At 38.1% G+C, this 16,806-nt stretch overlaps 4 protein-coding genes across 13 annotated transcripts in view; 1 reads left to right on the top strand and 3 right to left on the bottom strand.

Annotated features, from left to right (window-relative positions):
- LOC129721937 (formin-like protein) overlaps nt 1-497 on the bottom strand; it is an 87,364-nt gene extending 86,867 nt beyond the window's left edge. For 6 of the 9 annotated variants that reach the window (XM_055675070.1, XM_055675065.1, XM_055675066.1 and 3 more), the window contains exon 1: nt 30-497. The gene's annotated coding sequence lies outside the window, so the exon portion shown is untranslated. The remainder of the gene's footprint in view (nt 1-29) is intronic. The other 3 variants (XM_055675068.1, XM_055675062.1, XM_055675069.1) reach the window with 1 other exon arrangement.
- A 636-nt stretch (nt 498-1,133) lies between these two features.
- LOC129721938 (M-phase-specific PLK1-interacting protein) lies at nt 1,134-1,954 on the bottom strand. Its single transcript, XM_055675071.1, has 2 exons — nt 1,453-1,954; nt 1,134-1,395 (listed from the first exon to the last, which is right to left on the bottom strand). Exons 1-2 carry the CDS (start codon nt 1,861-1,863, stop codon nt 1,231-1,233), a joined length of 576 nt encoding a protein of 191 aa, XP_055531046.1. The 5' UTR covers nt 1,864-1,954; the 3' UTR covers nt 1,134-1,230.
- Nucleotides 1,955-8,150: 6,196 nt separating this feature from the next.
- LOC129722482 (post-GPI attachment to proteins factor 2-like) lies at nt 8,151-9,657 on the top strand. The gene is made up of 3 exons (XM_055675931.1): nt 8,151-8,759; nt 8,819-9,037; nt 9,094-9,657. Exons 1-3 carry the CDS (start codon nt 8,327-8,329, stop codon nt 9,228-9,230), a joined length of 789 nt encoding a protein of 262 aa, XP_055531906.1. The 5' UTR covers nt 8,151-8,326; the 3' UTR covers nt 9,231-9,657.
- A 79-nt stretch (nt 9,658-9,736) lies between these two features.
- On the bottom strand, nt 9,737-11,388 carry LOC129722707 (myoneurin). 2 transcript variants are annotated; one of them, XM_055676388.1, is made up of 3 exons: nt 11,280-11,388; nt 10,509-11,202; nt 9,737-10,442 (listed from the first exon to the last, which is right to left on the bottom strand). In XM_055676388.1, exons 2-3 carry the CDS (start codon nt 11,028-11,030, stop codon nt 9,906-9,908), a joined length of 1,059 nt encoding a protein of 352 aa, XP_055532363.1. In that variant the 5' UTR covers nt 11,031-11,202; nt 11,280-11,388; the 3' UTR covers nt 9,737-9,905. The 2 variants fall into 2 exon arrangements, with proteins under 2 accessions (XP_055532363.1, XP_055532362.1); XM_055676387.1 differs by having other exon boundaries at nt 10,509-11,353.
- Nucleotides 11,389-16,806: the final 5,418 nt, after the last annotated feature.

The following is a 16,806-nucleotide window of genomic DNA, read 5'->3' on the forward strand; positions in this document are numbered from 1 at the left end:
AGACGATCGCGAGAACAACTTGAACCTACCCGAGCGCCAGCGGTGGTACTGGTATGGGCTCAGCGGGGAACGTACATTTTCAATTCAGAGCTACACAACACAACGCCGCCGTGTACAACACACGGTTCAGTTCAATCACATATCCGGCATTAAGGACAGCGGGCAAACAACACTCGAGAACCAACTTCGCGTCACAACATTCTCCAGCTAACTGACTCAACTGTGTCCGTGTTGCGATCTTTGAAGCTGCTCGCAAACGGCGACACGGGAAAAGCTGAACAAACATAAACTGAACAGAGGCGAGCAACACGCACACAGCGCCAGTTGCCCTATAGCACTGTGGCGGAATGAAACACGAAATTGGTTAAAAAAGCATCAATGTGTGACTTTGTTCGCATGTTATTTCCTAAAATCTTTTATGCAACTTTTCGAAAATTGTTAAATTATATTTTCTATTGGAATAAAAACGTTGTTATCGAAACTGAGCTCATTGATATACACTACAGACTTTTTTTGAGTTGAAAGTATAACGAAGAAACCGTCCTAAAAAGTTTGAACCTTGTTTGAATATAATAGTGGTCAATCTAAAACCAAAATGCAATACATATTTTAAATTTTCGGCCAATCCAAAAACTGTTTTTAAGGGTACATATATGATTACTTTTGGCCTAAAATGGGAAACGTGATTAGAATAAGGTCGATATCTTGCAACGTTTTTGAATAATGAAGAAAACCAACCCGCGTAGAAAGCTTCGTAAAAAACTTTACTGTATGTGTTATATAAGTCCTCATTTTTGGAGTGCAATAGTGAAATTCTGCGTAACAAGGCAAGTCATTTTACTGTAATCCCTTCGCCCAGACCTTTAGAAATGGAGAAGTATGATCCTATTGGTTTTAAAAATTATTTTCGATAATTTACGAAAGTTTCGAATGTTATTTTATAATTCGATGAATTTTAGCTGGTTGGATTTTTTAGACTTCCTTTGGTTAGGACATTCTTATAAATCTACGCTAAGTGAACAGTTGACCTGTCTTTGCTGAATTTGGGAGGAGTGACCTCTTTGAGACTCTACCGGACTATAGTGGGCCTCGAACAAAATGACTGTTTCTAGTTTAGATAAAATATAAAAAAGTTTGTTCTAAAATTAGAAATATTTTAAAAAGGAATATATTTATGATATTTTTTGATTGAGAAATCATACGGCAGGTACTTATCGATTAGAAATTCTCTCACTCTTCGCCTACGTCGCTGCTAGCTGCTTCTCCTTCTCCACCATCACTCGAGTCGCAACTCGCCTTATCCGGCTGAGGTTTTTGTTCTAAATGTGCCCATGGATCTTCCAGCATCGAAGGATGAAAGTAGTCTTTAATATCATTACGGTAGTTGTCCCTGGCCTGGAATAGAAATATAATTAGCTAGTTTTATAACAAGTTTTACATTTAAAGCCGTACTTGATGACCAAAACCAGACCTATTTCGTCTCTGCTGTTGGGGGTGTCGGTTGCGTTGATAATCTTGTCCTTTCCAGTTGCGCTGCTTGAAGTTCCTGTGCTGCTCTGGGTGGTGAGCAAAACTACAACCATCTTCACCTCCGGGAGATGATTTTTCCGGTGGACCTGCACCACCAGGCGGCTGTTGCTGAAAATTACCACGGTTCCGGGGGCCTCTTTGTCGCGGTAACATATACTTTGGCTGGGTAGAATAATAGTTTCTACCTAGATTGTCATTCTGTGCGGTGTTACGGTGTTGCGGTGTACTGAAACCAAGCGGGATAAAACCATCGGTACTGTGATACAACGGGGCACTATCTTTGTTCTCTGGTGACTCAAACGGATGGCGGTGATCCCCCGGCGAAGAGGACATCTCCAGTTCTTTGCACTGTACGGTTTAAAAATAGGAATATGCTTGTACTTTTTGCTTCTAGTACGCGGTCAATGTTTATAAATAATGACAATCTTCAATAAAACGCCAGCTTGGTGCAGGGATGCCAGATTAAAAAAATGACTGCTCGAAAATGAAAAAATCTGCATAGAACCAGACAAACATACTTGCGAAATAAAATAAGCAACGTTTTGCTCAGAAAATTTACACAGGTCAACACAGGTTCACTCCAAAAGCTCAAACCGGGAAAAAACGAAAAATTATAGCTATTCCACAATTTCTGTGAATTTTGGTGTCCCTATCCATTACCGTTTACTTGAATGAGTTCCCTTTGAAGCGACGAACCCGGCGAGCAATTTGTTGTAGTTGATGCGTGTTAGTAATGGCTAGGGACACCAAAATTCACAGAAAGGATTGAATAGCTACAATCTGATAGCTATAATCTGAGTTTGAGCTTTTGGAATGCAACTTTTGTTTTCATTTTGTCGATGAGGGCTATAATCTTAGCTAATACATAAATTTCAGAAAAACGTGTTAAACGTTAGGACGCAAGTTGCCTAAAATATATAAAATATATATCGTCGTTTTAGCTTAAGCTGTACAACTCATGATCTGTACACGTTACCACTAAACTTGAATCGGCTCAATTCTGAATTAACCAACTATTAGAAGTGAGTTGTCCGCGTCGCTCATTGTGTTTTTCTCTCAGGGGCGACTCGTGGCTTCGAAACCTACCTGTACAAAAATTATTTATAAAACAAAGGGATTCTACGTCCAACCTTTTCAGCAAACAAATCAATAACGTTCTCATGAAAACTTGGCTTCTGCTGTAACTTCATTAGAAAATCTTTTTCAATCGTCATCGACATTTGATAGAACAAGCGATCTTCTCCAATCGTTGTTCTCGTATAATCTTTAATTCTACGCAGCACGGAGAAAGATCGTTCTACGGTGGCCGTCGTACTTGTTAATGTGAGAATCAAAATTGCCAGCTTCAATATTTCGGAAAACACATCTTCCAGTCCATTTTCTACTATCATCAATGCCATTTTTTTGACCGACTTGTTTCTAAAATCGACCTTAGAATAAAAAACTTTCAACTCGTTGCTTAGTTTTGCTATATCGTAAGACTGGCCAAATGATGTTACGAGTGAATCGAATAGTTGCTTGGGAAAACATTCACTATACTGTCCAAACTTTGAGCTGTTAAGTAGTCCAACATATTTGATGGATTCTAGCGAAAGAAATCTATGGTCCAACTCTTTTAGCACCTTATCCAATATCGTATCATATAATGTCTGGTAGGAGGATTTTGGATTTTTGCGCAAACTGTCATCACCTCCGTGAAGCTCAACACAAGCCCCATACAAATCTTCAAAATGCTCGACTGATTTCAACTTTTCAATCTCAGTGCGACAAGATTGAACATTTGTATTGCATTCTATAGCATCCAAATCTTTGTGCTGCAACACACTGTAAAGCACGTCAGTAAAAGTGAAGATTGCAGCAAAAACCTTTAGCAGAAAGATTGTTTGAAACTCCAATAGAAATCCATGTAAACCACGGGCAGTAACACATGTATCCCAATCTGAATCTTCCAGATATAAATCTCCAATGCAGGTCACAATGCCAGTGTAGTTGTCGTTAACCACGTTGATTAAACGAGAATTGTATGACCATTTTGTACGACAAACGTTAGGAATTTTTGAATTGATATGCTTTCTCAACGCTTCATTCCGTTTTGTTGATTGGGAAAAAAATCCTGCAAGAGATGATAGCGTTCTGAAAAATTTGGAGGTACGTTTTTCCTCAGAACAGGAATGGAGTAACATGAGATTGAGGATATGGGCTTCGCAGTGTATGAACTCAGCTTTAGGAAAGCTCTTTTTCACCAAAGCTTGTGTTCCTCCAATTTCGCCTGACATTACCATCGCGCCGTCGTAACTTTGAGCAATTATTTTGTCACCATTCAAACCAAAATCCGAAGCAATCGAGTCCACTTGAGCCGCAAGTGCGGTGGCTGTTTTGTTGCTACTAACATCACAGAGACGAACAAACCGTTCGACCGGCATACCTAATTGTATACACGCACCTAACCACGGCATACCTAACCAATACACGCAAAATATAGCATAAAAATAACAAATAGAGACTCAAGGTCATCGAATAGACCAAAATGTTTCATACGTACCGTCTTTTTGAACGTAGCGTAGAGCACAGGAGAGCTGGGCTAACCGTCCTGCATCAGTCGTTTCATCCATCAAAACTGCAGCGTAGGGAGCTTAATTTACCTCTTTGGCAATTTCTTGCAGGACAAACTTTCCGATACTTTCGATTATATCGTTCTGAATTACAGACGATGTTCCCGTAAAGACGTTTGATTGGTGCAGAAACTCTGCAAAACCACTGTCACGCCGTGCTACAAATGAGCACAGGTCTTTATAGTTGCCCCTGTTATTAGAATGTTTTGATTCATCGTGCCCACGGAAACTCAGCCCATGAATGCCCAAATAACAAACGATTTCAATGAGCGTTGTCATCTCTTTTCTATTCTTAGCTACTCGGGCATTGTGATTCGTTTTGGCAACTTCACGCGTGTGGTCCAGAGATTCATCGATCCTGATCCGTCCAAACGTTTTATGAGACATGGTGTTATCAATGTGGTCTTTTGACGAAGAATGAACTTTCATAGCAGCTGTTAGATGATTCAAGTCGGTAAATCCTACTTTTGACCATACACCACGATTCTGATGACGCTGGAATAACAAACACGGCCAACAGTATAGCTTATCCAACTTTTCTGATCCACAAAGCCACTTGTGGCCGCAATAGGCCGATCGGTTGAAATTTCTCGTCATTGATTTTTTTGATTTCATGTAAAATGATTTCAGGCTGATGAGTTTTCATTTTCACTACGAGCAACTTTTCCTCTATGGAGAGCACAGAAAAAGGACGAGAAAGAATATTTTCCACAGCACATTCTTTTCGTATATTCGATGCCATATGTGAAGCAAACTCTTCTTCCACTCATTCACAAGAAAGACGGTGCAACTGGTTTGTCGCACATTGATAATAATTTTCGTTGAAAGAAAGTCACTCACACACTAAAAACCGTGCAGTGTATTTCTATCTATACGAGAAACTCCCGTGCAATGTGTTAAATGGTCATGCAACGAAAACATTGTTGCTTGAATTGTCAAAAAACCTTCCAACGCAACGCCCATGTGAAAGCATACGTGACATGCTGCTCATAATTGTGTATGTATGAGCGAATCGGTACGTACGCTGGGTGAAATTGAACTTGTCGCTTCGGTGATGTACGAGAACCTTCGTCTCGTCTCACAGATGCTACAATCTATGGATGTATGAGTGCACCAGTACGCTGAATGGATTTGAACATGTCGCTTTGGTGATGTATGGAAACCGTCGTCTTTGATGCCAGAATGTATGAGTGCATCGGTACGCTGGATGAAATTGAACCTGTCGCTTCGGAGATGTACGAGAGAGAACCGTCGTCTCGTCTGACAGATGCTACAATCTATGGATGTATGAGTGCATCGGTACGCTGAATGGAATTGAACTTGTCGCTTTGGTGATGTACGGAATCCGTCGTCTCAGATGCTACAATGTATGAGTGCATCGGTACGCTGGATGAAATTGAACCTGTCGCTTTGGAGATGTACGGAAACCGTCATCTCGTCTCACAGATGCTACAATTTTTGGTATTGTTACACTTAATTCAATCAAAATAAAATAGGGTTGTGTATAAAGTGCAAGAATACCAGTGAACGTTCAATAAAAATATGAATTTGTAATTTGGTTTTTACTTGATGTCCCCATGTGCAATGCACAGGTTGCACCTATGGCCCCTGTTTTCTCTCAATGCGTGGCGTGTTGTAAAAGAACAATGATAGCGTAAAAGAATTACGATAGAAACAGGATAGTTAAGAGCGCTAGTCGATCGGATATGAGTGAGCAGCAGCAGTGTTGCGGTGAGGTGGGAGAAAAAGTGTAGAGAAAGGGAATATTGCGGCTGTCCCAAGAAACATCTTTTGGCTAAATGAGCGCTTTTATAACTAATCTTATTCAGCTGACGGCTGAACACAGGTCGAATAATGTATTTCTAAGTGTTTAATCAGCTTTCAGTCAGTCGGTTTTGGAGAACTACATCAGCTATCTGTTACATTTGGCTTCCTAAATAGCCGAACACGGGCTTAATAAGAAATAACTCAGCCATTTAAACGACTTTTATACATGCTGATTGATTCTGTAGAAGCGATTATTCATTCTTTGTAAAGCTTGTAGAAAAACTCTTTTACAGCCAACAGTAGCTTGCTTATAGTCTATATAAGTGCTTTTTCAGCTTTATTTCAGCTATGATTCAAAATATATAATAGTCTTAATTAGACAATTTTTTTTGCTTAGGTGATTCGAACACATCCAAATCTTTCGATGTTTTGCATTTTTGTGTGTATTTTTCATCGTTTATTTTTATATTATTTTTCGTGAAAATTACCTTTTAAGTATCCAATTAATTTACTGCCAGTCTCAAATCTCGAACTCATGCTCATGAGGTTCCTGGTAGAACGCGGTACCGATTCGTCTATCCTGACATACATGCATATGTATCGATTTAACCCGTATATGTATTTCTAGTTTATTTCATGAACAATTTTACATTGGCTGTACATATGTTGAACTGTTGCTGAACAAGCGCTTCAGCATTTGTATCATAACCCTTGAACACGATAGAACACGTTTTGTCAAAGTGACGGCTCTCTATAATTGGTCGATTTAATACAAGGCACTGTAGAGTTTTAATATTAGTGGGTACGGATAGCCGTGCTGCAAAAACTATCATTATTTTTCGTTTGCACTGTTTGTTTATATTTACGAAGTGGATAAACTAGCAATGATTTCTACAATTTCTACAATTAGGGATACAAATGCTTAAGCGCTTTTTCAGCTACAATTCAGTATATACACAGCCAATGTAGAACTTTTTATGAAATAAACTGGAAATATATGTACGGGTTAAATCGATACCTATGCATGTATGTCAAGATAAACGAATCGGCAACGTGTTCTACCAGGAACTTCATGAGCATGAGTTCGAGATTCGAGTATTTTTTTTTTTTTTTGGAATCGGAATTGGAGAATTGGATACTAAAAAGGTAATTTTCACTAACAATAATAGACAACAAGCGATGGAAAATACACGCAGAAGTGCAAAAAATCGAAAGATTTAGATGTGTTCGAATCGCCTATACAATAAAAAAATTGTCTAATTTAGACGAATATATATTTTAAATTATATTAGTCGTAGCTGTAATAAGCTGAAAAGCACTTTTTCAGAAAAACAGAATGTACAATTTTAGCCATGGAATTGTCATATAGACGCTTATTTATACTATAAGCAAGCTGCTGTTGGCTGTAAAAGAGTTTTTATACAAGCTGTACAAAGAATGAATAATCGCTTCTACAGAATCGATCAGCATGTATAAAAGTTGTTCAAATTGCTGAGTTATTTCTTATTAAGCCGGTGGTCGGCTATTTAGGAAGCCGAATGTAACAGGTAGCTGATTTAGCTCTCTAGAACCGACTGATTAAAAGCTGATTAAACACTTAGAAATACATTATTCGACATATGTTCAGCCGTCAGCTGAATAATATTAGTTATAAGCTTATAGAGCTTATTTAGCCAAAAAATGTTTCTTGGGGAGTATCAAGAAGCGTTTATTCAACCAGTTCGTTTAGTGTTTGATTAATGTTGTCTAATAGCTATTTTTTAAATCGAAATAGCGCTTAACCAGCCAACAATTAAATAATGGCGTGGAGTATGTCACAAGTTTTTTTTAACCCGAATTTATTGCTTGTTCAGCTGATAAATCAACCTGAGCGTTGTGGCAATCCGTTTCACCTGTATGCATACTTTATTCAGCTATTTTAAAATTATTAGCTGTTTTATTCAGCCCAAATGTTTGTTGGGGTGTTCGTTAGAAGCGTTTTTTTTTCATCGCTGCTAAATTTTAAATGACTTCTTTACACACGGGTTCAGATGGAAGAAAATGGAAAATTTCTAGCCAGCTCGCATCAAAGATTCAACATCAGACGCTCCTGATTTTTACCAAAACGGCATCTACGACGCAGACATCTTTCAAGTGATGATATATTTTGCAGACTTTGACCCTTTTGACTTTGATTTTATCAATTTTCGAGCAGTTCTAGTGTAGTAATGTATGGCATCACTGCATAGAAATGAAAATTGTTTTCATTATCATCCACTGACAGTTGCTTGCAAAGTTTGTTGTAATCGTTTGTAGAATAGAGCCCGTTCAAATGGAAAATGTAGTTAGCGGAGATTAGTGCTTTTCGTGTGTGTCTAGAAAATATGACCCCCCGAGAAATTTTCTCAAATTAGCTGTAACTGAAAAGCTGATTCAAAATGCTGCCTCAGTACGAGCTTATTGGGTCTAGCGCATCGGAGCTGACTGGCGCCCGTAGTACCTTTCGGATTCGCTTCGGTAGGCTGGCAGTCATTACGGTGATGTTTCCGGTTCTTGGATTTCTTTTTTGCGTTGTATGGTCCTTGTTGTACAACTTTGACCAGGCTAATTCAACCCACTGTATGGTATACAATTTTCTGCCTTCGCTGTCAGCCGCTATCGGAAACTACCAGCCTCAGCGATTTGTCTGGCAATTTTCTGTTTTAATTCATGCCCTACCTAGGTACGCGATTGCATTTTTGTACAAAGACTTCCATGTCGGTCTACTACGGAAACGACGAAAGGAACTTGCCTATGTGGCTTGTTTTCTTAACATCACCGAACTTAGCTCTCTGGTCGGGCTAACAATGTGGACCTCTGTTTCTAATTACGGTAGGTTAGCTCATGTTGTATATTCGTTCATTTTTGTATTTACTTTCTACTGTTTGCAGAGGTGCACAAATTCTGCTTTAGCACTTTTGTGATCGTTTCAATGCTGTACATGGTGGTGCTAATAGTAATAAACCGTGCAACTCGTGAGGGGGACATGATGACCGCTTCAGAACGCAAGTCAATTAAATTCAAGAAGAGATTGTTTTTGGCAAATCTCTTATCGATTCTACTAGCTGTATATTTCTTTGTCAGGCACAATACTTACTGCGAACCGGGAGGTAGAACTGTTTCTTGATTGCATTTAAAATTTATTATAACATAAGTATCATTTCAGTCTATTCGTTATTTGCTCTAAGCGAATACGTCTTCGTCTACAGCAATATTGGCTTCCACATGACGGCTTACTGGGATTTTATCAACGCAAATCTGTACTTTGACTGGAGAACTGGCATCCACTTTTCGGGTATCTAAAATCGTCTAAGTAAATAGTATAGTAGTTTTTTACCAATGATCTATGATAACACCGTAAGAAAGTATGTTAGCATCTAAGTAGGCATTATTGTAGTATTGAATACTTATCAATTAGTAATTGCAATCAGTTTACTGGAAAATTACTAGAGCTGGTATTACCATATACACATGCTAGATTTTTTAATTGTTTTATGGTTACAGTTCGTGTATCACTTATTTTGTTTTCTGTCTGCCTCAACGTAAACATGCTGAAAGTCATACGTTTTAGAACAGTTAAAACTTTGCTGTTTATCAAACAGAATAAATGCCAACAAGGAATTAATTTACAATTTCTTCAGTACTTTTATTAACAGAAGATGACCACACTCTTTGTGGCTATTTTATACCAAATACTTCGAATTAAAAAGTTTTGTTAGAGAAAAAAGAATCCTGTGTAGAATTATTTTCTGAGAAACCTAAAATCTGGATGTCATCTACAACCCTGGGCTAGTTAATCAATTAATCCGTTAGATAAATATTATATTTAGAGTTATTTTTATTTACAGCCTATTGGTTGACAAACGAACAATTTATAAAAGAAAATCGCTTTCTTTGCAACTTTGAAGATGTAGTATTGAAGATTATTTGGGAATTTCACCCGACGATAGGACAATTCCTGTATGAAAACTTACCAATCTACGCTTTACGTTTACGTACTTTCTCAACCACTGGAGCTACTTTTTTTAATTCTTTAGAAAAACTTTCATACACATTGAGAAATTTGTTTTGTTCACTGTTTTGGGCGTGCAATACTGGTTCCTTTGTTTGACTGTTTCGTTTGAATGACGTTCGAGAACCATCCAGTGGAACAGCTGTTCCAGGATTGTTGTGTGGTGTAAAATCAATGTGTTTTGCTATGTGTAATTTGTAATGCTGAGCATTCTTACAATCCAAATTGCATTTGGGGCACACATAAACACCGTGCAACTTCATGTGCTCTAAAATTTTGTGCACCAAAAAGCCAATACGAAAGGCATACTGATGGTTACACTCGTCACATTGGTAAGGTCGCTGTCCGGTGTGCCCATTAAGGTGATCTTTAAATCGAGAAAAATATTCAAACTTGCCATCGCAGCAATCACACTCGAAGAGCTCGGTCTGGAAGTGTACCTTCTTTATGTGCTGATTCCAAATCCGGTTATTGGAAAAAACTTGAGGGCAATATTCACAAACCTAAAAATGAGACAAATTTAAATCATTCAACTACTGATCTACCAAACGCTTGATGCAATTATGTACCATATTTTTCATTTGATCCTCAATACACCGAGCATCTACTATGTGATGTTTTAAATCTTGCAGTTCTAGAAGGATTAGAATTTCTTGGTTGGCAGTAATGAGATCGTTCCAAATATCTGATAACTCTAGCGGGTCGACATCTTTCATCGATATCGTCTCTTCGTCTGATGGCTGGAAGTTAGCTATTTCGCCATCAGTTTGTAATTCAAACACAGGCATCTGTTGTGAACTATCTTCCTCTAATTCTTGTATTATAAACACATCCTGCCCATCCACAATTATTGAGTCTGTTATAGGCATCGATCCGTTACTTGCAGGATGCCCAAACGTGAGGACGCTGCCAGCATGGACAGCTTCCGTTGGTTCCTGACTTGATATGACCTTGCCGTTGCGGGAACGCTTGCTTGCTCGGCGTCTTTGACTTGGGCCGGGACAAACAATTGGTGCGGTTGTGGACTTCGCTATTTGCTGTTCCCAATCATCTTCGACTAAAATCACTTCATTCTCCACGGCATAATGCATTTTCAGAAATGCACAATTTAGATAATTAACTATTCAATTGGACAATATAGTAAATTCAAGTTTAGTAAAAAAAAAACAGCCTGAAAATGAAAAACAAAGGTTACGACGTTTGGATCGTTTAAGTTCAGCACATTATAGACGAGGGTACAAGTTACAGGCGACATCATGGGATCTGGATAACGTTTAAACTAGACTTTGCGCCGGTCACATTCGCTACACAGACTACGCTTTAAAATACATTATTATTACCCTTGCTATTACATGGAATCGAAATCGATACAGTAACACTACGCGAAATTAAATCTTTTGCTTCACTACTGGGGTTAAGGGTGTCCTGTACCTAATAGCTCTGTCTGTAGAGAGCTTTGGCGACGTAAGAAAGAAAAGGTAAGGAGTACAAGAACCAGGGATGCCAGGTCATTTTTGCAAATGTCTTCACGATCTGCGAAAAATGCCGGGGGGATCTATCTGTCAAACATCATGTAACCAACATATTCGGCAACATAGCGTTTGTTTTGGTTTTTGTTCTTTTTGGTCATGAAATTGATCGATGTGAAATATTATGGAATTAGTACTTTTTGTTTTCAAAACTCGAGAAATCGCGGTAAGCTTTCATGAATGTGTTGTGTAGCGATTTTTCCCTCATTATTGTTCATAGTTACAAACGTCATGGACCAGAGTTGATCTGCGATAACGCACACATACATGAAATTTGACAGCAGTGAATCCCCTCTGGAAAAATGTCTTTACATGTCTCACATGTCCCACGAGATGTCAGGTGAAAACCACCCTGGGAAAATTACCAGTGAACCACAAGATATCGAGCAAAAAAATAGGTCGCCACCACACATATTTTTCAATGTCTTCAATCTTCGCAAATTAAAATGCCTTCACAGCAGATTAAATGTCTTCAAATAAAAGACATGTATTCCAATCTGGCATCTCTGATTAGAACGTCTGAATGCAGCGTTGCCAAAAATGTTGTTTGAAGGAATAAAAACAAGAATCAGCATCAAAATCAAAATTTCAGCAAAGCGAATTTGAAGATATTCAGGTTTACAACAAATAAGTTCAATTTACGAAATTTCATCGAAGTATTTTGCTGACTTTGTCAAAAAATCAACGACTTCGATCAGCAGAACTTTTGCTCACATCAATTAGGTGTGTAATAACACGAAATATTCACAGGTATTGGTAACACATACAACATTTAAAGTGTATTTTGGTCACAAATAAAAAGATATGGGAGGTTTTCCGAGATAAATTGAGTAGGTAGATTTTATTTCCAAGAACTCAACAGCTGATAAACTCGGCGAAATGTTCAACAAGTTTTCGGCAGAATTTTCAAGAACTTTGGCAAACAAAATGTCAATACGTGCTGGTTTACTGTAGATCGATGCATTTGCTGAATGTTCGTCGAAATATATTGCTGACATGTGTTAAAAACTTCGCCGAGCTTGATCAGCTGTTGGAAAGTTTACCGAGATAAATTAAGTGTGAAGGACAATGATATGATATAACATTTACGAAAATCACGTTTTGCTCAGTGTTGGCTCTGTCAATACTGCTATGCCAGCTACCAATATCTCCGATAGTGAAGTTGCTACCCAAAACGAAAGTGGAGCTGTCAAGCGGGCGGAAGCACCAGACGACAACTAGGAGACCAACTGCATACACGTCGAGTGGAAGACTGAATTTGCGAACCACAACCTATTGTCAAAATTTAAACAGTGAATTACAGCTAAAGATAAATTAAAATTTGTTTAAATAAAATTAGTCATACAATAGAATTAATAGGATTGGAAATAGGATTGAGTACGAATACGTAAGTAAAAATAAGTCATATAAAATAAAATCTAACCTAACAGACTGTGTCAGAGCAGAGATTACCGCCAAGTGGAGAAAAAGCAGAATTTTTCCTGTATTATTGTAGGAAAGACCGTTTATGTAAGTCGCATTGGATTATATTAAAAAAATCAACTAAATATAAATATTTCACAGCTAAAAGCTGCATTCGCTAAAAAACTGCGTGCTGCTAAAAAGAACTCGGTTCCTCATACAACTCCGCTATTTCGGAACAATCTTTTAGATAAACGATCGATCATGGATAGCACAGCTGCCGATAACGAAATAACAAATGTATTCAATACACCCAATGCGGACTTATCGAGCTGCGTGAATTGCGAACGCCCGGACAGCGATGATAACTTCGTCCAGTGCGACACATGTGATGCATGGTGGCATCTATCTTGTGCTGGAGTTACGCCTTCTATAGCCGATCGACAATGGAGCTGTCGTTTGTGTGTGCAAGATGTATCATCTATACGCACTGTGTCATCCGTGGTAAGATCGACTCGCCTTGCGTTGCAGGTACAAAAGCTGAACGAGCAGCGTGAAGTGGAGCGAAAATACATCGAAGAAAAATACAAGCTTATTGAGGCTGAACTGGATGCGTCTGAGAAGAACGATAGTGTCCGGACACGAGCAAGTAAACGGGCCAACAATGATAAAGTGAGGAAGTGGATCGACGAGAACGCAGGCACAGAACGGAAGGTCATCTGTGATTTGAAAACTGCTTAGTGCTCAGTGAATTTTGCACCGCTCCCTTGTGGTGGAAAGAACGTATTTCAATCGGAAAATAAATAGAATTTATACTTCTTTTATTGACATCTGTCATACACACTGGTATAAATCTGCCAAGCGAAAACACTACAGGTGCACTCTCTTAATGCGGTTATATGTTTATTCTATATTATTACTTTTAAATTCTCTCAAGTTTCCCAGCAATACTGGTTATCACAAGCATTTGAAAGATGTTTTATATTACACTTTTGATGTATGAGTACGAATAATATAATCGATCTGGAAATTTGCAAATTTTTATTACTGAAAGGTACGGGGATGAAAGCAATATTTAAATTGCGTCCGTCACGAAAAGTGATTAGGATTCGAATGCTTATTGAATCTGCGATCTCGAACCGTCCCAGATGGTCTTGAGGTACGATGCTAGCCTACCAAGCCAGTTGTCGTAGGTTCGCGTCTCGGCTCAGAAGAGACTGTTAGTGTTAGACTGACACTGTCAGTAGGATCGTAGTGCTAGCCCCGCAATTGTCCTGTACACTCAAACAGTTGGATGCGAAGTCGGTGTATAACAGAATGTCGAGTTCCGATTTAGAATGTAGTAGCAAGGCTTTGCTGTGCTTTAGAATCTGAGACTTACATAGTATCGCTGCACCAGAGAGATTGCATATGCTATTTGCTAAATCCTTTGTTCTACCATTGAAAAGAAGATATTGGTTACATCCACATAATGTGAAAGATCATTCTATGACTTATTTCAATTTAATATAAAAGTGTTCTAAATTAGTTTCGCTTCGACGCATATTGATTTTGTGGAATAGAACTCTGTGTAAAAAAAGACCTGCTTTTTCGTGTGCATTTTTCGAAATAAGACCAGTAAATCAGGAGGTGTGAAACGACCCGGGGACAAGCTATTTCATTCGCACTCCTGCTCAACATGTCGACTGGCTTTGGCAAAATGTATAACTGTGTTATTTAGGCGGAAGAGCAAGACTTCACATAGGGGTGTGCGGAACGGCTCTTTTGCAAAAGCGGCTCTGAACCGCTCACTCACCGTTCTGAACAGACTCATATGAACCGCTCATGGTTCACAATGATTCACGAGCGTTGACAGTTCGTATTTTCTCGGTAAACTTCGGGTTCGCGCGAATCCATCAGTTCTGGTGCGCTCAAAAAACCGTGGCTCTTTTTCGTGAGCCGTTCATTCTTTCGCTCTTTTCTAAGAACCGGTTCATTCACACATTCAAATAAAATCATGATTTTAAAAATATTCTATCACATAAAATCATGATTTTTATTAATTTTCTATCGTTATCCTCCGGTTTCAAAATTCCGATTTAAAACAGTTCAAAATCTGCTCAAAATCGCTAGAATATCAGTTCGCCCATGTACCAACTGTCATTTATGCGATTTTTATTCTTCATTAAAAAATTGAAGGACAATGATATAAAATCACGTTTGTTCAGAAAATTACACTCTTTTAGCTGATATATAAACACCAGAAATCCGTGAATCCGACTAAGGTATTGATTCAATATTATAAAATTTCGGCTCGTAGTCGGCAGCGAGCATAAAAAAATTGCTTCTAGCTTATAAGATATTTTAGATCATAAGGCATTACAACACGAAGTAGCACTCCCTTTAAACAAAAACAAAAAAAAAACACTTCATATTTGCTTTATGACAACGATAAAGTTTCAAACTAATTTTTATAAATAACTGTCGCTAACACATGATACAATCGTGAGAGGAAGACCTTCGCAATATGTAATTGCATCATTAACAGTTTCGAACACCCGGTTTTAAATAGCATTGATTGTGGTTCGTGTTCCAAACCAACATGTACGGGACATCAGATAGCTTGTGTTGATACTTTTACTTACTTCCACTATGCCACTTTATTGGTTTTCGAATATAAAAAATTGCACACATGTGAAACTTCGCTGTTTTCGCACAACGTTTTTGCATTGCACGTAAAAGTTCGAATTAAACAGGTTAAACTGTTGAAATAACCGTCAATTCAAAACAACGAATAAATTATGCCACTTTATACCACTGTCGCAGTGGCATAAACGTACACGACAAATATAAATTGCTGAGGGCAAAGAAAATTCATTCGTGATTTTTCAGTCCTCTTTGTGTGCACTTTCTGTTTGATCATATACCTGAAGTTGACCTTCCGTTCTGTGACGCAGGTCAAGCTGAAGGCGAGTAGGCACTCAGAAAATTACACTCTTTAAGCTGATATATAAAAATCAGGTTTCCGTGAATAGCTAAGCAACCCAATTGACAAGATTGAAATTCTAGTAAGAAAATTGAATATTTCGAGAATGGTTCAATTCTGGTTCAATTTAACTCCAGCTTGGATGTCTGTCTGCGTACAGACCGTAATTTTTTTTATTGTTAATACTTCAATTTTACATCACATATATTTTGTCCAAACCGAGGTCCGAACCAATAAAAAACATTGCTCTTGCATATTCACCATAAAAAGAAGAGCTGTTATCTATCTTAACAGCAATACAATGATGATTCTCTCGTTGGATGTTCGTTAGTTGGAGGTTCGTTGGGTGTTCACTAGTTGGGCTGTCACCCAACTAAAAAGCACTCTAATGTCAGAATTCAACGTCATTCAAATGCATTTCAGGGATCCGAAAAGTGAAAAAAAATATTACTAAAATAAAATTATATTATTTATTGTTGAAAAAAATTTGTAAACATGTTTAGTTATTACGCTTAATCCATTCAGCACTAATAAGTTTGTTTCTCAGCGCTATTCACTAGACACTTTATGCAGATCATCTCTGGCATAATCAACCGCGTAATTTGAAAAGTACATGTTATAAATTTATACGATTTTGTGTGTAATTTAGAGGTTTACTGTCCGGTTGTTTGTTTTTTTTACTTCTTCAACGCCTTCACCGGAATTATCCAACGTAGCAATCTTACATTTTTTAGGCAAGAAGCAGAGTGATGTGCTTGCGCTTTATCATTTTACTTCTCGTTGGAATTTTTGTATAAAAAGTATTGACAAAATACATAAAATATTTACTACAGCAGCAAGACAGATGAGCAAAGTTCATTTTCTTTGGCATATAGTTTTACCGCAATGAAATTAGGAAATTTTCCATAGCAGGAAGAAAACAAACAATCGGCGCTCCCCATTTGAAAAATTTGCCCAGTTGTCAGTTCATCC

This window comes from Wyeomyia smithii, chromosome 2 (assembly GCF_029784165.1).
Source record: "Wyeomyia smithii strain HCP4-BCI-WySm-NY-G18 chromosome 2, ASM2978416v1, whole genome shotgun sequence".
Taxonomy (NCBI): Eukaryota; Metazoa; Arthropoda; class Insecta; order Diptera; family Culicidae; genus Wyeomyia; species Wyeomyia smithii.

Coding starts and splice junctions, on each gene's coding strand:
- LOC129721938 (XM_055675071.1), bottom strand. CDS start 1,863: ATGTCCTCTTCGCCGGGGGATCACCGCCATCCGTTTGAGTCACCAGAG. Junction 1,396..1,452: donor GGTCTGGTTTTGGTCATCAA/GTACGGCTTTAA, acceptor TTTCTATTCCAG/GCCAGGGACAACTACCGTAA.
- LOC129722482 (XM_055675931.1), top strand. CDS start 8,327: ATGCTGCCTCAGTACGAGCTTATTGGGTCTAGCGCATCGGAGCTGACT. Junction 8,760..8,818: donor GACCTCTGTTTCTAATTACG/GTAGGTTAGCTC, acceptor TACTGTTTGCAG/AGGTGCACAAATTCTGCTTT. Junction 9,038..9,093: donor TACTTACTGCGAACCGGGAG/GTAGAACTGTTT, acceptor GTATCATTTCAG/TCTATTCGTTATTTGCTCTA.
- LOC129722707 (XM_055676388.1), bottom strand. CDS start 11,030: ATGCATTATGCCGTGGAGAATGAAGTGATTTTAGTCGAAGATGATTGG. Junction 10,443..10,508: donor AGGATCAAATGAAAAATATG/GTACATAATTGC, acceptor TCTCATTTTTAG/GTTTGTGAATATTGCCCTCA.